A 15252-nucleotide genomic window follows, 5' to 3' on the forward strand; every position below is an offset into this window, starting at 1 on the left:
ACTCGAGTTCAAATCTCCGTTCAGGCATATACTAAATGTCTGATTCTCTCTAAGCCTCGGTTTCCCCATCTGTAAAATTGGGATGATGACAATGCTCGCCTTACAGGGTTGTGGTGAGATGCAAATGAGCTCGCACAGGTAAAGTGTTCTGCAGATGATATACACGCTAGTTATTATTACCCACCACCACCACCTGCCCATATATAAAAGGGGGTTATTATTATTATTATTTTTTTTAATAATTTGCCAATGGCTCGATGGTTGACAGCTGCTCTTTATGTTGGAACCAACCGTAACAGTAGGCAGCCAGTCCCAGCCGGGGCCGCGAGCCCGAGGTATGAATGGAGCCGGGGGCGCGCGCGCGCGCCCGTGCGCAGCGCCGGCTCCTGGGGCACGCGCGGCGGCGCAAGTCCTTCCTCCCTCTCTCCCTCCCCCGGGTCCTCGCGCGCGCGCGCGTGCTCCGGCGTTCTCCTAGCCCGAGGGCTGGGGGTGGGGGGCGATCTCAGAGATGAGGAGCAGGAGCAACTCGGGAGTCCGTTTGGACGGGTACGCCCGGCTGGTCCAAAAGACTATTCTGTGTTACCAGGTGGGTGCAGAACCCGCCGCGCCCCACCCCCACCCCACCCCCCGCGGCGCCGCTGGGCGGCTTCCCTGGAGGCTCGCCTGCCGCGGCTCGGGTTTAGGGGAGGCCCACCCAGGAGGCGGGGGGAAGCAGGAGGGGAGCCGAGCTCTGCGCTGGCCTGGCACCGGGAAGACCCCCTCCACGCCCCAACCCGTTCGGGCCTGGGCCTGGCCCTGGCGTCCAGGTCTGTGACCCGAAGGGGGAGCGTTTGCTTCCCCTCCCCGCAGAGCATTGGGGTACGGCCCAAGCCGAGGCTGGGGGGCACCCCCAACCTCACTCCCGGAAGTGACTGTGCCCTCAGGGGCCGGGGCCAAGCGGACTGGCTGAGGGGTCTGTAGTATGACACTGAACTCCTGGCGTTCGGTTATGGGGGTGTAAGAGCGCTTTCAGCCCAGTAGATAACGGTTCTATGCCCCACCCCCCTTTGGGCTCTCTCTGGTTGTCTCCCCTTCCTCTCTTCTCACTTTCCCTTTTCTCTTTTGTCTCTTTTTTTGTCTCCCCTTCCCTCTCTCCCTTTCTCCCCCTTTCCACTGCACTCTCCCCCCCAACACACACTTTACACCTTTTTCTCTCTTTCTCTAGTGTCTCTGTCCCTCTCTCCCCTTTTCCTTCCTTTCCCCCGTCCTATCTCCTCTCCCTCCCTTCCCCCTTTACTCTAGTCTATCCCCCCACTTTCTGTTTCCCAGTCTCTCTCTTGTCCCTCCTCTTTCCCCTTGCCCTCTCCCCTTTTCCTTCCTCCAGACATCTCTTTTCCCCCCTCCTCCTCCTTTGTCCGTATTTATAGATATACATATACACATACACACATGTGTGTATATGTGTATATATGTGTATATACATATATGTATGTATGTACTTATTAACTTTATATTTATGCTGTTTTGTATATACAGACACATGCATCCCCCATTAGAATATCACCTCCTTGGGAGCAAGTCTTGTTTTCATTCTTTGTACTTGTATTCCCAGCACCTAGTACCCGGCACATAGTCAGAAGTACTGACTGGTGGGTCAGTGACCAGAGCCTGATAAGTAATTGTTGAATGATTGATTGGTAAGTTTGTGATCATAGGAGTCACCCCACTAGTCAGCCAACATACTTTGATTAATCCATTACTATGCTCCAGGCAGTATGCCAAGCACCAAGGATACACCTAAAGTGCAAAAAAAGTTGCCAGTCACAAGGATGGTAACATTCCTAATAGGAGAGACAATGTGAAAATAACTGAGTACATAAGTAATTGCATCGTCTTTGTGTTGAAATGTTATTCTTCTAGTGGGGAAGCACAGTGGTTTTAGCACTCTGTGCCTCTTATCAACATAACTGTTATTGTGGGAGTCTCTTAAGAAACAGAAGTGTGCAATTTGAGACTGCCTTGAAAGAAAAGAATTTAGGTCATTTTCCTGATAACTAGTACTAGCTATTCAGGATCTTGGCTTGGCTAAGTGGTGTTTTGTTGTGTTTTTTTAACTTTCTAAGTTTCTGTTTTCTCATAGGTGGCTTGGAATGCAAGAGAATGGGGAGTGGGATTATGTTAAAATTGTTTGCTTAGTGCTCCAAAAACATAAGCCAGAAGTTATTGTCTAAATGTGAGTAGAAAGTATCTTTGCCAGACAAATAGTATTAAAACTTCTATTTCAGTTCCTATTCTTTGTGTTCTCTTCATTCCCTGACTTTCTCTGCCCTTAAGTTAGTCATTACTGCACAGTTCATTACTCACTCATTTTCTAATTGCTTCACAAATGTTAATTTTCTGTCTCTAGTTAGGTCCTTGAGGGCAGAAATCAGCCCAATTGTTGACTACATGCAAGATTGTTAATACTTATTGATTGATGCTTAGTTATTCCTGTTAATTTTGTTTCCCAGAATTGAGACATCTTATGGGCCTAACATCCATGGTCTCATAAAACAAATGAGGGTGAGTTTTGTTGTTGGAATTTTTTTCTGTTCAGAATATTTGAACAGCAAACTTTTACAAATCTGGGCTTTTTCATTTGTTTGTTTTCAGGGATTTAGTAGGAATTTTCCAGGCTTTCCTTCTTACCTCTCTCTCTTCTCTGATACCCCCATTAAATGAGAATTTCCCCAACTTGCTTGAAAAATAATCAAAGCACTTTTATGCTAGGAAATCTATCAGTCTACAGTCTGTACAATTAGCCACTGCCCTTGATGATGGTAAAGCCTCTAACTAGGGGACACTGACCTTCATGAAATTTAAAGCCTTGTTCTTTGAAATACAATGATACCAGTGTGTCTGTCCAGCTCTAGAAGTGATTTGCTACTCTCAGAAATATATTTTTATGTATTATTTTTCTGTGTCACCTGTGTCCTCGAAAAGATTGAGACTCATTTTTCTTTATGGACTCAGGTGTTGAATTCATGGGGCAGATAGGTGGCACAGTGAATAGAGTGCTGGGTCTAGAATCTAAAATCTGAGTTTAAATGCTGCCTCAGACACTTACTAGCTTGTGAAGCTGAGCAAGTCACTTAACCTTGTTTGCTTCAGTTTCCTCATCTGTAAAGTGAGCTGGAAAGGGAAATGGCAAACCACTCCAGTATGTTTGCCAAGAGAACACCAAATGGGGTCACAAAGAATCAGGTATAACTGAAAGACTAAACAAAGTACAAAAGCTGAATTCATGATGTACCATTTACGTGTTGTAGAATGAGAATGTGGTCAAGACAAGCAGTTTAGGCCAAAAAAAAATTGTAGAATCATCTAGTCCAGAAGTTCGTGGTGTGGGGTCCACAGACCCCCAAGGGGACCATAGATTTCAGGGGATCTGGGAAATTGGATAAGAAGAAATTTTATCTTTAATGTCATAAATATCTCACTGAAATTTAGCATATCACATTACATTTATTGTAGAACTCAAAATATCATTCAGTCATCACTACTTCAAAATTATTATAGTTATAATTACCCACCACTAGATCTCACATGATCATAGTCTTCTTATTTACAAACTATATTTCAATAGAATTAGTTACTTTTATAATCCTTTGTATTTTAATTTTAAAATGGTATTTGGAGAAGGGATCCATAGGTCTCACCAGACTGATGTAGTCCAGCTCCATTATTATTATTATTATTATTGCTGGGCAATGAGAGTTAAGTGACTTGCCCAGGGTCACACAGCTAGTGTCAGGTGTCTGAGGCTGGATTTGAACTCAGGTACTCCTGAATCTAGGGCCAGTGCTTTATCCACTTCACCACCTAGCTGCCCCCAGCTCCCTCATTTTAAAGGAGAGATAACTGATACATGGAGACATTAAGTGATTTGCCCAAGGTCATACAGGTAGTAAGAGTCAAGAGTGGGATTCTAACCCAAATCTTCTGATCCCTGAACTAGTATTCTGTCACGAATAAAAGCTGGCCGAGGCATCAAAGTTCCAAATATGATTAATTTTGGAGGCAGCTAGGTGGTGTAGTGGATAAAGCACTGGCCCTGGTTTCAGGAGGACCTGAGTTCAAATGTGACCTCAGACACTTGACACTTACTAGCTGTGTGACCTTGGGCAAGTCACTTAACCCTCATTGACCCACCAAAAAAAGTATGATCAGTTTATTAGCAAGGCTAGCAGTAGTCAATAAATGGGGCCAGTGATTCCTCAGTCCATAAGTGAGGCAGGGCAGAGGCTTTTATGGTAATTAACAGGATGACGGCAAAGTCTCAAGCAACATAGCTGTGTCTTGTTTCGATTGGCCAGAAACATTAAAAAAAAAAAAACCACCCTGTTTCAGTTTGATAGTATGGTTGTTTGGACCTCCCCTTCTGAAACTCCCTAAACTACAAACAAAATAGATGATTGGGGTCAGTTGACAAAGTTAATAGACTTTTTCAGTGAGAAGGTGTGAATAGTGTCATCTCAGCTCCTCCCCATTATAACATCCTTGGAAGATGAGATTAGTTTTCAGGCAGTGGGAGTAGTCCTTAGGTGAGGGGATTAGTCTGAAGCAGCTTTAATTGAACAAAATTGACCTTAAAGTTAAACACTGGCATGTTAGTTATAGGTAAAGCTACAAAAGGGGGAGATTCGGGGTGGAGGTACTAGTTACAAGATAAGAAGTTACCTGTATAAAATTTATAGCAAAGGGGAATACTAAATGTAGCTTGATTAAATCTTAACAAAATAGAATTAAAAGTCAGTTTTCAATTTCACAATTCCCCCCTTTGATTCTTAGAAGGCCATGCCTCTCTTGTATCACTTAGTTACAAAAGTTAGTTACTAAAGTTATATATAGATCAAAGTATAGTAAAAATCATATGTGTCTATGATACTGTAATGATGAGTAAAGCAGAAGCAAAGATTGCAGAAGAAAACAAACAGTGGGTAAAAGGCTTTAATTCATCCTTGCAAGGCTATTTGTTCATCAATACCATGGATCTCTAGGAGTCAGTTTTAGAGAAAAACCTAGTACTACAGGCAATAGAACAGTTCATATGAAGCCAAAAGATAATGACAAGGCCTGTGGCCAGGAAAGTATATTTAACTGCGGTACTTAGTATGCCTCTTCCTCTTGGCCAGGAAAATACTGAAGAAAACCAGGAGCTATCATTAAGTGATCCATGGGATTCTTTCACAATTTGCTGGGTGTCATTTATAATATGTTGAAGCTCATGAATATTTGTAACGATTTCCTCTGACCTATTAATGTAAGAACACCAGGATTGATTAGTAAGAGCACAGACTCCCCCAGAAACAGCTATGAGGCCAAGTGGTTCTGCAGGTCTGCCGTTGCTAAAGAACAACAAATGCTCCTTTGGTTTTAAAACCAGGGAAAGCCTCAACCTACTGAGTAAGTTTATCAACAGTAACAAGACATACCTTATAGTGGCCAGCTTTAGGCAAATGTAATATAAGCAGTTTGTAAATACTCAAATGGGCATAAGCTAGAGAGCAACTATCAAAAGCTGTGGCTTGAAAAGTATGTTGGTTGAATGCTTGACAAGTTGAATGAGTAGCACAGATTCAAGCTACAACTTTGGTGATGCTTGGGGCAACTCACATACTTTATTACTTGTATTTATTAGTCCCTGCATGCCAAAGTGCCCCCCCCCATGAACAAAAAGGCATACCTGGTGAATAGAAGCTCTGGGGGAGGAGTAGCTTACCTTCCACAGTCACCCAGAACTCAGAGACTCATTTTGCCTTATAACGTTTCCACTTTTTGATCTCAGCATCATTACAGATGAGAGAAAGGTCATTAGGTGAAGAGAAAAGATGGAGCACATGTATTGTAGGGCCTTCTAAAGCAGCCAGCTTAGTGCCAGCATTAGAACAGCTGTTTCCTCTTGAAATGGATAGGTTCTTTTGGTATGGGCAGAGCAAGGAACAATGGCAAGTGAGTTTGGAAGTTGCAGGGCAGATGAAAGTTTCTTGTTGTAATCAGCATTAAATAAGGACCTTGCTGTCAGATGTCAGAAAATTCCTTTGTAACCAGATCACCCCAACAGGATGGCAGACTTCAAAAGCATAGTGTTAATATAGATGGTTGCCCTTTGTCCTTTAGCAGGATGGCACACTTGGGCAGTGGATAAAGCACCGGCCCTGGATTCAGGAGTACCTGAGTTCAAATCCAGCCTCAGACACGACACTTACTAGCTGTGTGACCCTGGGCAAGTCACTTAACCCCCATTGCCCCGCAAAAAAAAAAAAAAAAGAATGGAGCACCACTTTAAAGTCACTTCATACCTACCTAGTCTCTGATCTGAAAAGGCTTGCATACTATGTCTTACCAAAAGAGCTTCAACCTCATGGGGCACTATACCACAGGCAGAGCTCCTAAATACCACATCACATGCCTTTTCCACTCAGCGGCAGTGGTAGCCACAGTCCACAGGCAGGGTGGAGTGCTGGCTGAAAGAGCAGCAAACTGGATAGAGTAATATGTCATGGCAAGGAGACAGCCCAAGGGATTGAGTGAAGACCCCAGAGGCCACCCCCCTTACTGTAGTCTGGAATTCCCAAGATGAGAGCCAGTAACAATGCTCTCTTGAGGTCTGCTAGAGCAAGTTAGGTGTTCTAGGTTAAACTTCAAAGGTTCTGGAACAGGCTTTGGTTAGTTTTGTTTGGCTAAGGGTTTAGTAATCTCACTGAAAGATGATGACAGCATCCTCCTGCTCCCACAATGGCACAGAGTTTCTTCTTAGTCTTCTGGGGAAGAGTTTGTAGTCATTTAGGAGAAACAGTGAGAACCCCTAGACAAAATGAAATCAAAATACTTGACCTGTGGGAAGCACTGCTATACCTTTTATCTGGATTCTTTGGGACCCCTGACATCTAGTTGGAGAAGGAAATGGCAACTGTCACCTTGGCAGATTTCAACATTGGGTGCAGCTTCAATGAACTGAAGTGGAGCCACTGAAGGTTATGGAAGCTAAGTTTTGCCTTAGAATCTGAACAAATAGGGTAGGGCTTTCTACCTACCCTTGAGGTGAGTCCAAGCCCAGTGTGTGTCCTAGGTAAGAGCAAACAGTAGTCTGGATGAATGAGAATATTAAAAAAAAAAAAGTTGAACACAAATCTAACACCATAAAGCAGGTAGCCTTACAAGGAACCAAAGAAACAATAGTGTCGGGATTTTGTACTATGGAGTACCTAGTTATAACATTAAGTATTAACAGACCATAAATCTTATTGTTCTTATTGTTGTTTATTTCTTTTCAATATTGTCTAAGTCTTTGTGACCCCATTCAGAGTATTCTTGGCAAAACTACTGGGGTGGTTTGCCATTTCCTTCCCCAGCTCATTTTACAGATGAGGAAACAGGCAGACAGGGTTAAGTGACTTGCCCAGGGTCACAGAGCTAGAAAGTGTCTGGGCCAGATTTGAACTCACAAAAGTAAAGCTTCCTGACTTCAAACCCAGCACTCAATCTACTGTGCTATCTAGATGCCCTCCTAAATCTTCTACAAAGAGATAAATAGGTTTCCCATCGGGTCCTAATTTAGAGTTATTTTTTAACAGGCAAAATAGGAGTATTACAAAGAGATAATAATAATCCCTTTTCTGTGAGAGAGTCAATAATAGGTGAATAGCCTTTCTTGACAAAGTATTGAGGAACAGATGGTGAGGGTCCTCCCTTAGTTTTTTATAGTGATAAGAACAGCTGATTTTAACAAGCCACCATCTGAGGATAAAGTGGCTCATAAAGAATCAGGAATATCAGATGGAATGGCTGAGCTGCCCTCTGAGAACTTGTTAAATTTTTTATATAGGGAGGAGATCCTCTTTGTTGATGATGGGAAACAATTCTTTAAAATTGTCCTGAAAAGTAGGGAAATCAACCTTCTGACTATTGTGAATCTCTGTCAGCTTAGAAAATAGGGAGAAAGAGTTCTATGGGAGATGTAAAGACAGAGGACCATTGGGAAGACATGAAATAGTAGCTTTCAATTTGCAAAAGAGAACTCGTCCTAGCAAATTAACAGTGGCATCAGGCATCCATAAAAAGGATTGTTTGACAGAGTGGACTTATGGGTAACCTTTTGAGGGGACAGTTTGGGAAAAGATCTACTTTTCCCCAGAGACTCTTATTATTAAGTGAGACCCAATAGGATTGCAAGTTGGGTCTGGCTTTTTATTTACTATCGAAAGGGAAGGTCCAGTGTCTACCAGTCATAAAATGTATCCCCAACTTTAAAAGTAACTTTTGGTTCCTGGGTGTGGAAAGAGGCAAAGACTGGAATGGCTGGGACAAGGACTTCAGGACTAAGGCAAACAGAAAGATTTTCCCGAGAGCTTTGGTCCCTGCTCTTCCCCTGCACCTTCATGCTGTAGCTTTTCACTGAGCCTCTCTCTTATTAGAGTTCAAAAGCTTCCTTTTTCTGTTCTCTGCAATCATGTGGCCCTTGGCAGTTTGTGGTTCTGTGATTGGTTTAAAGGAACTGGAAACAGAGCTATTGGAGCAACAGCCCAGAGTGCCTGAGCTGTCTGCTCAGGTTCCACTTTATCATCACCCTTTAGCTTGGCTCTCCCTTCATAAACATGCTGAGCAATATTTTTAGCTCACCGATATTCTTCTCATGACAACCTGGGCAACTCTTTTGGAAATAATCCCGTACTTCAGGAATAGATTGGCTAATAAAGGCTAAATGAAGAATCCTAGCATCCTTTTGATTAATTGGATCCAGTCTTGTACCTTTGCACAGCTTGTCACAAAAGTGTTACACAGTTTTCATTTTCTTCTTTAAAAGATCTCTTGAAGGGGGCAACTAGGTGGTGCAGTGGATAAAGCACTGGCCTTGGATTCAGAAGGACCTGAGTTCAAATCCTGCCTCAGACACTTGACACTTACTAGCTGTGTGACCCTAGGCAAGTCATTTAACCCTCATTGCCCTGCAAAAAAAACCCCAAAACAAAAACAAAACAAAACAAAAAAGATCCCTTGAAGCTTACTCCAGTTATTAGAAAGGATGGTGCAAGCCTCCATTCCTCCAGGTAGCTAGTCTCTACCCTTCAAATTGGCTAGGGTTCTTAGGGTCCTAGGATGAGTCTCATAACTGCCAATTTGGATGACTCCCTTGTCTTTAAGGTGCTGCACCAGCTTCGATGATGGCAATTCTTTCTCCTGGGGCGAGTAAGGTTTCCATTAAACCTGTCACATCTCCCCAGGTAGAGTTATGACCCCCAAATATGTCTTGAAATTGGGTTCTAACACCTGTGGGGTCTTCAAATTTAGGGGTTTCTCCTCTCCATATGAAAAGGTCAGAGACTGAAAGGCTGATACTGCCTAATAGAGTTACCCTTTCTTGGAGGGGGAAAATACCAGTAGGTTGCCCCTCAATTTTTTGAGATTAAATCCCCCTGGATAGCAGGAGAGTAAGTGGATGGAGACACAGGAGAGGCAGAAGCCAGACCAGGATAGAGAGAAGAGAGCCCCTTCAGGATCTGTGGGAAAGACTCTTTGGACAGAGGCTCCCAACAGAACCCTATAGATCATTTGATTTGAGTGAAATTTTTCAATAGCTACTCTTATTTTCTATAGTATGCAGTAATAAAAAGTACAAAAGTTGGGCCAGAATAATTTATCAGTTGAATTTCTTGCAGAACACACAAAATTTAATTGTGCGTTTCCTTATCATACTGTAAAAGGCAGGCAATCCTACCAACTATGCCAAATATAAGGGACAGGCAGTTCTGCCCTAATTATACCAATTGTAGGGTGGCCTACCCCCTGAAAGAATACTGAGATATCAGGGAAAGATACCAGTTTGGTTATTAATATGTTGTTTTAAGGTTAATTAAGTTAATTGGAAGATTTTACTCATAAGATCCTTGTCATTCTGGGCTAAAGCAGAACAAAGTAACATTGTGGATCCCCACAACAATCCCAGGTCGGGTGTTATATAGAAACAGAACAAAGACAGCATAGTGCCAGGATGGCCCAAGGTCATGTACGTGTTTTCTAATGGGATGGTTGGAGCTTCTTTTGCTGTTTATATTTACTTTAGATAGTTTACATCTCTGTAAACTCAAGGTCACATTCCAACTCTGGCCCACCCCATACACATATCTGCCTGTACTGGGAGCTTTTCCTGCTCCTAGAATTTTACTCCTTTGAGACAGGACAAATTTTTGAACTGCAGACTGTTAGAAATAGTTTTGTTTGTTTGTTTTGGTTTGTTTTGGTTTTTTTAGTGAGGCAATTGGGGTTAAGTGACTTGCCCAGGGTCACACAGCTAGTAGGTGTTAAGAGTCTGACGCCGGATTTGAACTCAAGTACTCCTGACTCCAGGGCCGGTGCTCTATCCACTGCGCCACCTAGCTGTCCCAGAAATATTTTTAATACTAGTTTTTGTTTCCTTTTTTATTTGGCTTGCTAGACCACAGAAAACAATTTCTCGTGCTTAGTTTTCTTTTTTTAAAAAAGGGGTTTTTTTGAAACAAAAAACTGATCAGGCTTAGGAATCCAGCTGTTTTTTCCATTTATAGAGGGCATTTTCCACCTACTGCAGAGATCTTCCTATTTCTTTGAGATTTTTGTTCTGTTGTGGGATGATTTTTACCTGGATGTAGGAGAAATGGTTCTGATACCTCTGTTTGTAAGAGGTGCTGCCCTGTCTGCAACAAGAATTCCCCTAATTGCAGGAGGGATTATTGTTCTAACTGCTGTGGTAAAAAATTATTTGTGGTAAAGGAAGTTTTTATTCATTTGTATTTCTACTTCCCTATTTCCCTAATTGGGATCACCTTTTGTTGTCTAATTAATTCCCAAGCAATAAAAACTAATCCCTCACAGATTAAAGGCTTCTTTTTCTTAGTGGTCTGGGAGATATATATATGGGAAAAGTTAAAAAGGGGAGTTTAATGCTCTTATATCCAATTTTGAATCTCACATTGCAAAAAAGATTTGTCTAGATTCAAGTACCCTATTACAAGACATACAGGCAGCCCTACAGATCAACAAACAGAAGCACTTGGTGGCAAAGCTCTAAAACCCTTATCTCTAATCTCAGTTTCCTGTCCAAAAAGCTATGTGGTTCAGCTGAATCCCTTGGCTCTTGCCTCTTCAATTCAGTCAGACTGGCTTAATGGGTGTGGGGTGCCTCTGGGAGCTTAGTCACAGACCTAGTCCTTGGTGTGGTTGGTTGTTGTCCTCCTCAAAGAGGACCAAAATGACATCATTATGTTGGTGTCAAGTACAGTTTGTCTAGCTGTGGCCGATCAGACCAATATGAGCTTAAAAGGCTCTACCACAGGTAAGGCACAAATAGACCACGTGAATATTTGGAGTGGAGATGTCTCTAAATTTGAATATCTCATATTTCTTTTGAGCTACTGCAATTCTGCTTTGCTCATAGAGAACAACACCTTCTTTGATGTGCATGTACCATGCTGTACAGTCCTTTGTCAATGTCTTCCATGTCATGCCACAGATTCCAAAGTTCTTCAGAAACACCTTGAGAGTTTCTCTGTATTGCTTGTTCTGACCTCCAAATGAATGCTTGCCTTGTGTGAGTTCTCCATAAAATAGTGTTTTAGGCAAATATACATTTAGTATTCAAACAGCATGGCCAGCCCATCGGAGTGTGTGCTTGCTCCCATGCTGTTTAGCATTATGTTTTCAACAATGTTGTCAGATATCTTCAGAAAAGACAAAAATGGTGTCAAGGTCAGCCGTCAGAGTGAGGATAAAGACTAAAGTGGAGGGAGAGTTGGTGCATGACTTTTTTGTTCATAGATAATTGTGTACTCAGTGCAGCCTCTGACACTGAGAAGCAACAAAGCATGGATTGATTCTCTGCTGCTTGTACTAACAGTTAACACCAAGAAAACACAAGTTCATCAGTTTATAGATCTGTAGGAACCCAGGAAACCCTAATAGGGAGTCCCTTCCTGGGAGGATTCAGGATTCCCCTGCTGACCCTTACTTTCAATAACTTGACTCACAGTGTCATACTTCCCCAGTGAAGGTGTAGCTGTCAATAGATTAAGTTCTTTTTTGGGTTTACACACACACACACACACACACACACACACACACACACACACACTCCTATTGACAGTCTTCCTTTCTACCTTCCACTTATGTTAGTGAAAGCGAAGTCTATGCCAACTGAGGGAGCTGTTTTAGAGCTCTGACACTCTAGGCTCTTTGCCAAAGTGCACAAAATATGAAGCAAAAATTCTTAAGGCCTTTTAGAAAACTTCCCAAGTCAGACTTTTCCCTTCAAAAAAATTTCTTTTTAGTGCAGTAGTTCTAAATACTAGGATGTTCTGATTCCCCTTACCCAGGCAGTAGTCAGAAAAGGATGGTGGCGAAATTGACTGATTTCCCCTTAAATGGTGGTCCAGGCTGCATTGACTGATCTCCAACAATGTGGGGAGTGTATTTATTCCCCAGGGGTCTTGGGGCTCACAAAGATTGAAAAGCAAGACTTACCTAGCTTGGATAATTTGAGTTGGAAGTCAAGAGGGGAATCTGTTCCTGAGCCAGTCCTCTGTGAAAAAAATCTGTGGTGAGAATTCTTCACTAGAGCATTCTAGGAGTCATCCCTAAAGATAGCCCCTAAGGTCAGTGTCCTGCCTCAATCCCTTCTTGGTTGCCAACTGTCACTATGGAAATGAAGGCAGACTGAGGCAGCAAAGATCCGAGCATGATCAACTCATTAGCTAGGCTAACAATAGCCAATGAATGGGGCTCATGACTCCTCAGTAGTCAAAGACTCCAAGTGAGGGAGGGCAGGATCTTTTATGATAATTAACTAAATGATAGAGCAGAATCTGATGCAACATAGGTATGTCATCTTCAGATTACCTAGAAAGTTTAAAAAAACCAAACCTCTGACAAGTTTTATATTATAATTGTTTGGCCCTCCCCCTCTAAAACCCTCTTAACCACAAACAAGACGTGATTTGGGACAAAAGAGAAGGTAAGACCGTCTTGAACTGGTAGACTTTTCAGTGAGGAGGTGGGATAAGTGTCATCTCAGCTCCTCTCCATTGCAACATCCTTGGGAGATGAGATTAGCTCTCTGGAGTTGGTAGTGGTCATTTTGGTGAAACAATTTGTATAAAGCAGCTTTGATTGGATCAACTTGACCTTTAGGTTGTTGTTTGTCCTTCCTTCTCAAAGAGGACCATGACATCAGGAGGTGATGTCATGATTTGCAGTGAATTGGATTTAAATGATGGAGGACTGTGCAAAGTCATCACCTCACTCCCTCCCCAGAGCCATCTGGGTCCAGTGGAAAGATATATATCAGGATGACTGGAGATGTCCCTGAATGTTTAAGGCAACTGGGGTTAAGTGACTTGCCCAGAGTCAGACAACTAGTAAGTATCTGAGGTGAGATTTGAGCTCAGGTCCTCCCTACTTCAGGACACTGGAGGTAGAGCTAAAAAAGGTAGAGATATAAATTATAATGCAAGGATGGAGGTACTAGTTATAAGATAAAAAAAATTGTGACCCAAGTGACCTTAGTAAAACTTAAAAGGGGCAGTTAGGTGGCGCAGTGGAGAGAGCACCGGCCTGGAGTCAGGAGTACCTGAGTTCAAATCTGGCCTCAGACACTTAACACTTACTAGCTGTGTGACCCAATTGCCTCACTTAAAAAAAAAATTTAAAGAAAAAGGAAATATTAACCTTAACAAAATAAAATTTAAAATCAATTTAACAATTCTTTCTGCTGTGCTAGGAACTGACCTGTCTCCCTTCAATTTGAGAGAAATCAGACTTTTCAAGACAACAGTTGGTTCTCAAGTTGCTCTGAAAGGTTGTTCATCCAAAGCAGCTCACATGTCAATGCAGATTCATTCCCATCTTTTTGAGAGAAAATTTTTTCCATGACTCAGCTTCCAAATATATGCTAAATGTTGTTTGAGTTTTCAAGCCAAACTGGGAAAGATCTGGCTTTGTTGACAGATCCACATGTGGATTTGATTTTTGCATATGAATACTTTGGGGTTGGGGTTGCTTTCAAAAATAATATAATTACAAGAGTTTGTTTTGGCCATTTCTTTTAGTTTTTAGATTCATTTCTATCAAAATTGGCAAAAGGAAAATAATTTGCAAATGTTTAGAGTAAATTTGACAGGTCATTTAAAATTTTTATCGATCACAAGATCACAGGATTGTAGACTTAGAACTGGAAGGGATCAGAACAGTTGCCTAGTCCAACTTCCTCATTTACTGATGAGGAAACTGAGGCCCAAGGAGAAAATAAAAATTATTTGCTGTAGACCATAAAAGTAACAGAGCTACCTGCTGAGATTTGAATCTAGATCCATTGATTGCAAAGCTAACTGTTCCTTTGCTACATGCATCTAGTCGTAGTAAGAGAATATTGATCAGTTGAGGGGAAAAATGAAAGCAATGTTGCACTAAGTGTCCTTTACTGGTTTTTCATTCATGTCATTTCCACTAACTGTAGCTACCTATCTTGGCTCTGTCTTAGACCCTCTTTTTCTTTTCCCTCTATACTCACTGTGATTTCATTAGGTCTCAGATTCAGTTTCATTTCTATACATATCATTCCCAGATATTTATATCCGTCTCTCTCCTGAACCACAGTCCTGTAACCACTTGCTTTTTTGGACATCTCAGAGTTGATGTTCTATTGACATCTCATGCACAAGCATGAACAAAGTAGAACTTATATTTCCCCTCCCCAAAGCTCCCCGTGTTCAAACTTTTGTAGTATTGTCAAGGGAATCTTCCCAGTTAACTAGATCTGCAGTCTCTAACCTTGATTCTTCACTCTTACTTGTTCCACATATCCAATCCATTACCAAATCTTGTTTCTGCCTTCATTACATCTCTCATAAATGTCCGCTTTTCTCCACTCACATAACCACAATCCTAGTTCAGGTCCTCCTCATCTCTTGCTTGGCCCAGATGTAGTTAGCTGCTGTGGTGGTGGTAGTGCATTTCTAAAACATCCATCTAACCTTGTTACTTCCCTGCTCGAATTCCAGTGCCTCCTTTTTACCTCCAGGATCAAATATAAACTCTTGTTTGGCCTTTAATGCTTTTCATAGCCTGGTTTTTTCCTGTCTTTCCAGTTTTCTTGCAGTTTGCATTCCTCAACACAGTCTCTGATTCAGGTACACTGGCCTACTTCCTGTTCCTTTAACCTGAAGCTCTATCTCCCATCTCTCTGCCTTTTCACTAGCTGTCTCC

The 15252-nt window shown here is 42.0% G+C and overlaps 1 protein-coding gene across 3 annotated transcripts in view; it reads left to right on the plus strand.

Moving 5' to 3' along the window:
• The first annotated feature begins 411 nt into the window (after window positions 1-411).
• The window catches only part of PHKA2 (phosphorylase kinase regulatory subunit alpha 2), a 112933-nt gene continuing 98092 nt past the window's right edge, over window positions 412-15252 (plus strand). For all 3 annotated transcript variants that reach the window (XM_043993243.1, XM_043993244.1, XM_043993245.1), the window contains exon 1: window positions 412-586. In XM_043993243.1, the coding sequence (XP_043849178.1) occupies window positions 509-586 (78 nt within the window). In that variant the 5' untranslated portion in view covers window positions 412-508. The remainder of the gene's footprint in view (window positions 587-15252) is intronic.

This window comes from Dromiciops gliroides, chromosome 3, assembly GCF_019393635.1.
Source record: "Dromiciops gliroides isolate mDroGli1 chromosome 3, mDroGli1.pri, whole genome shotgun sequence".
Taxonomy (NCBI): domain Eukaryota; kingdom Metazoa; phylum Chordata; class Mammalia; order Microbiotheria; family Microbiotheriidae; genus Dromiciops; species Dromiciops gliroides.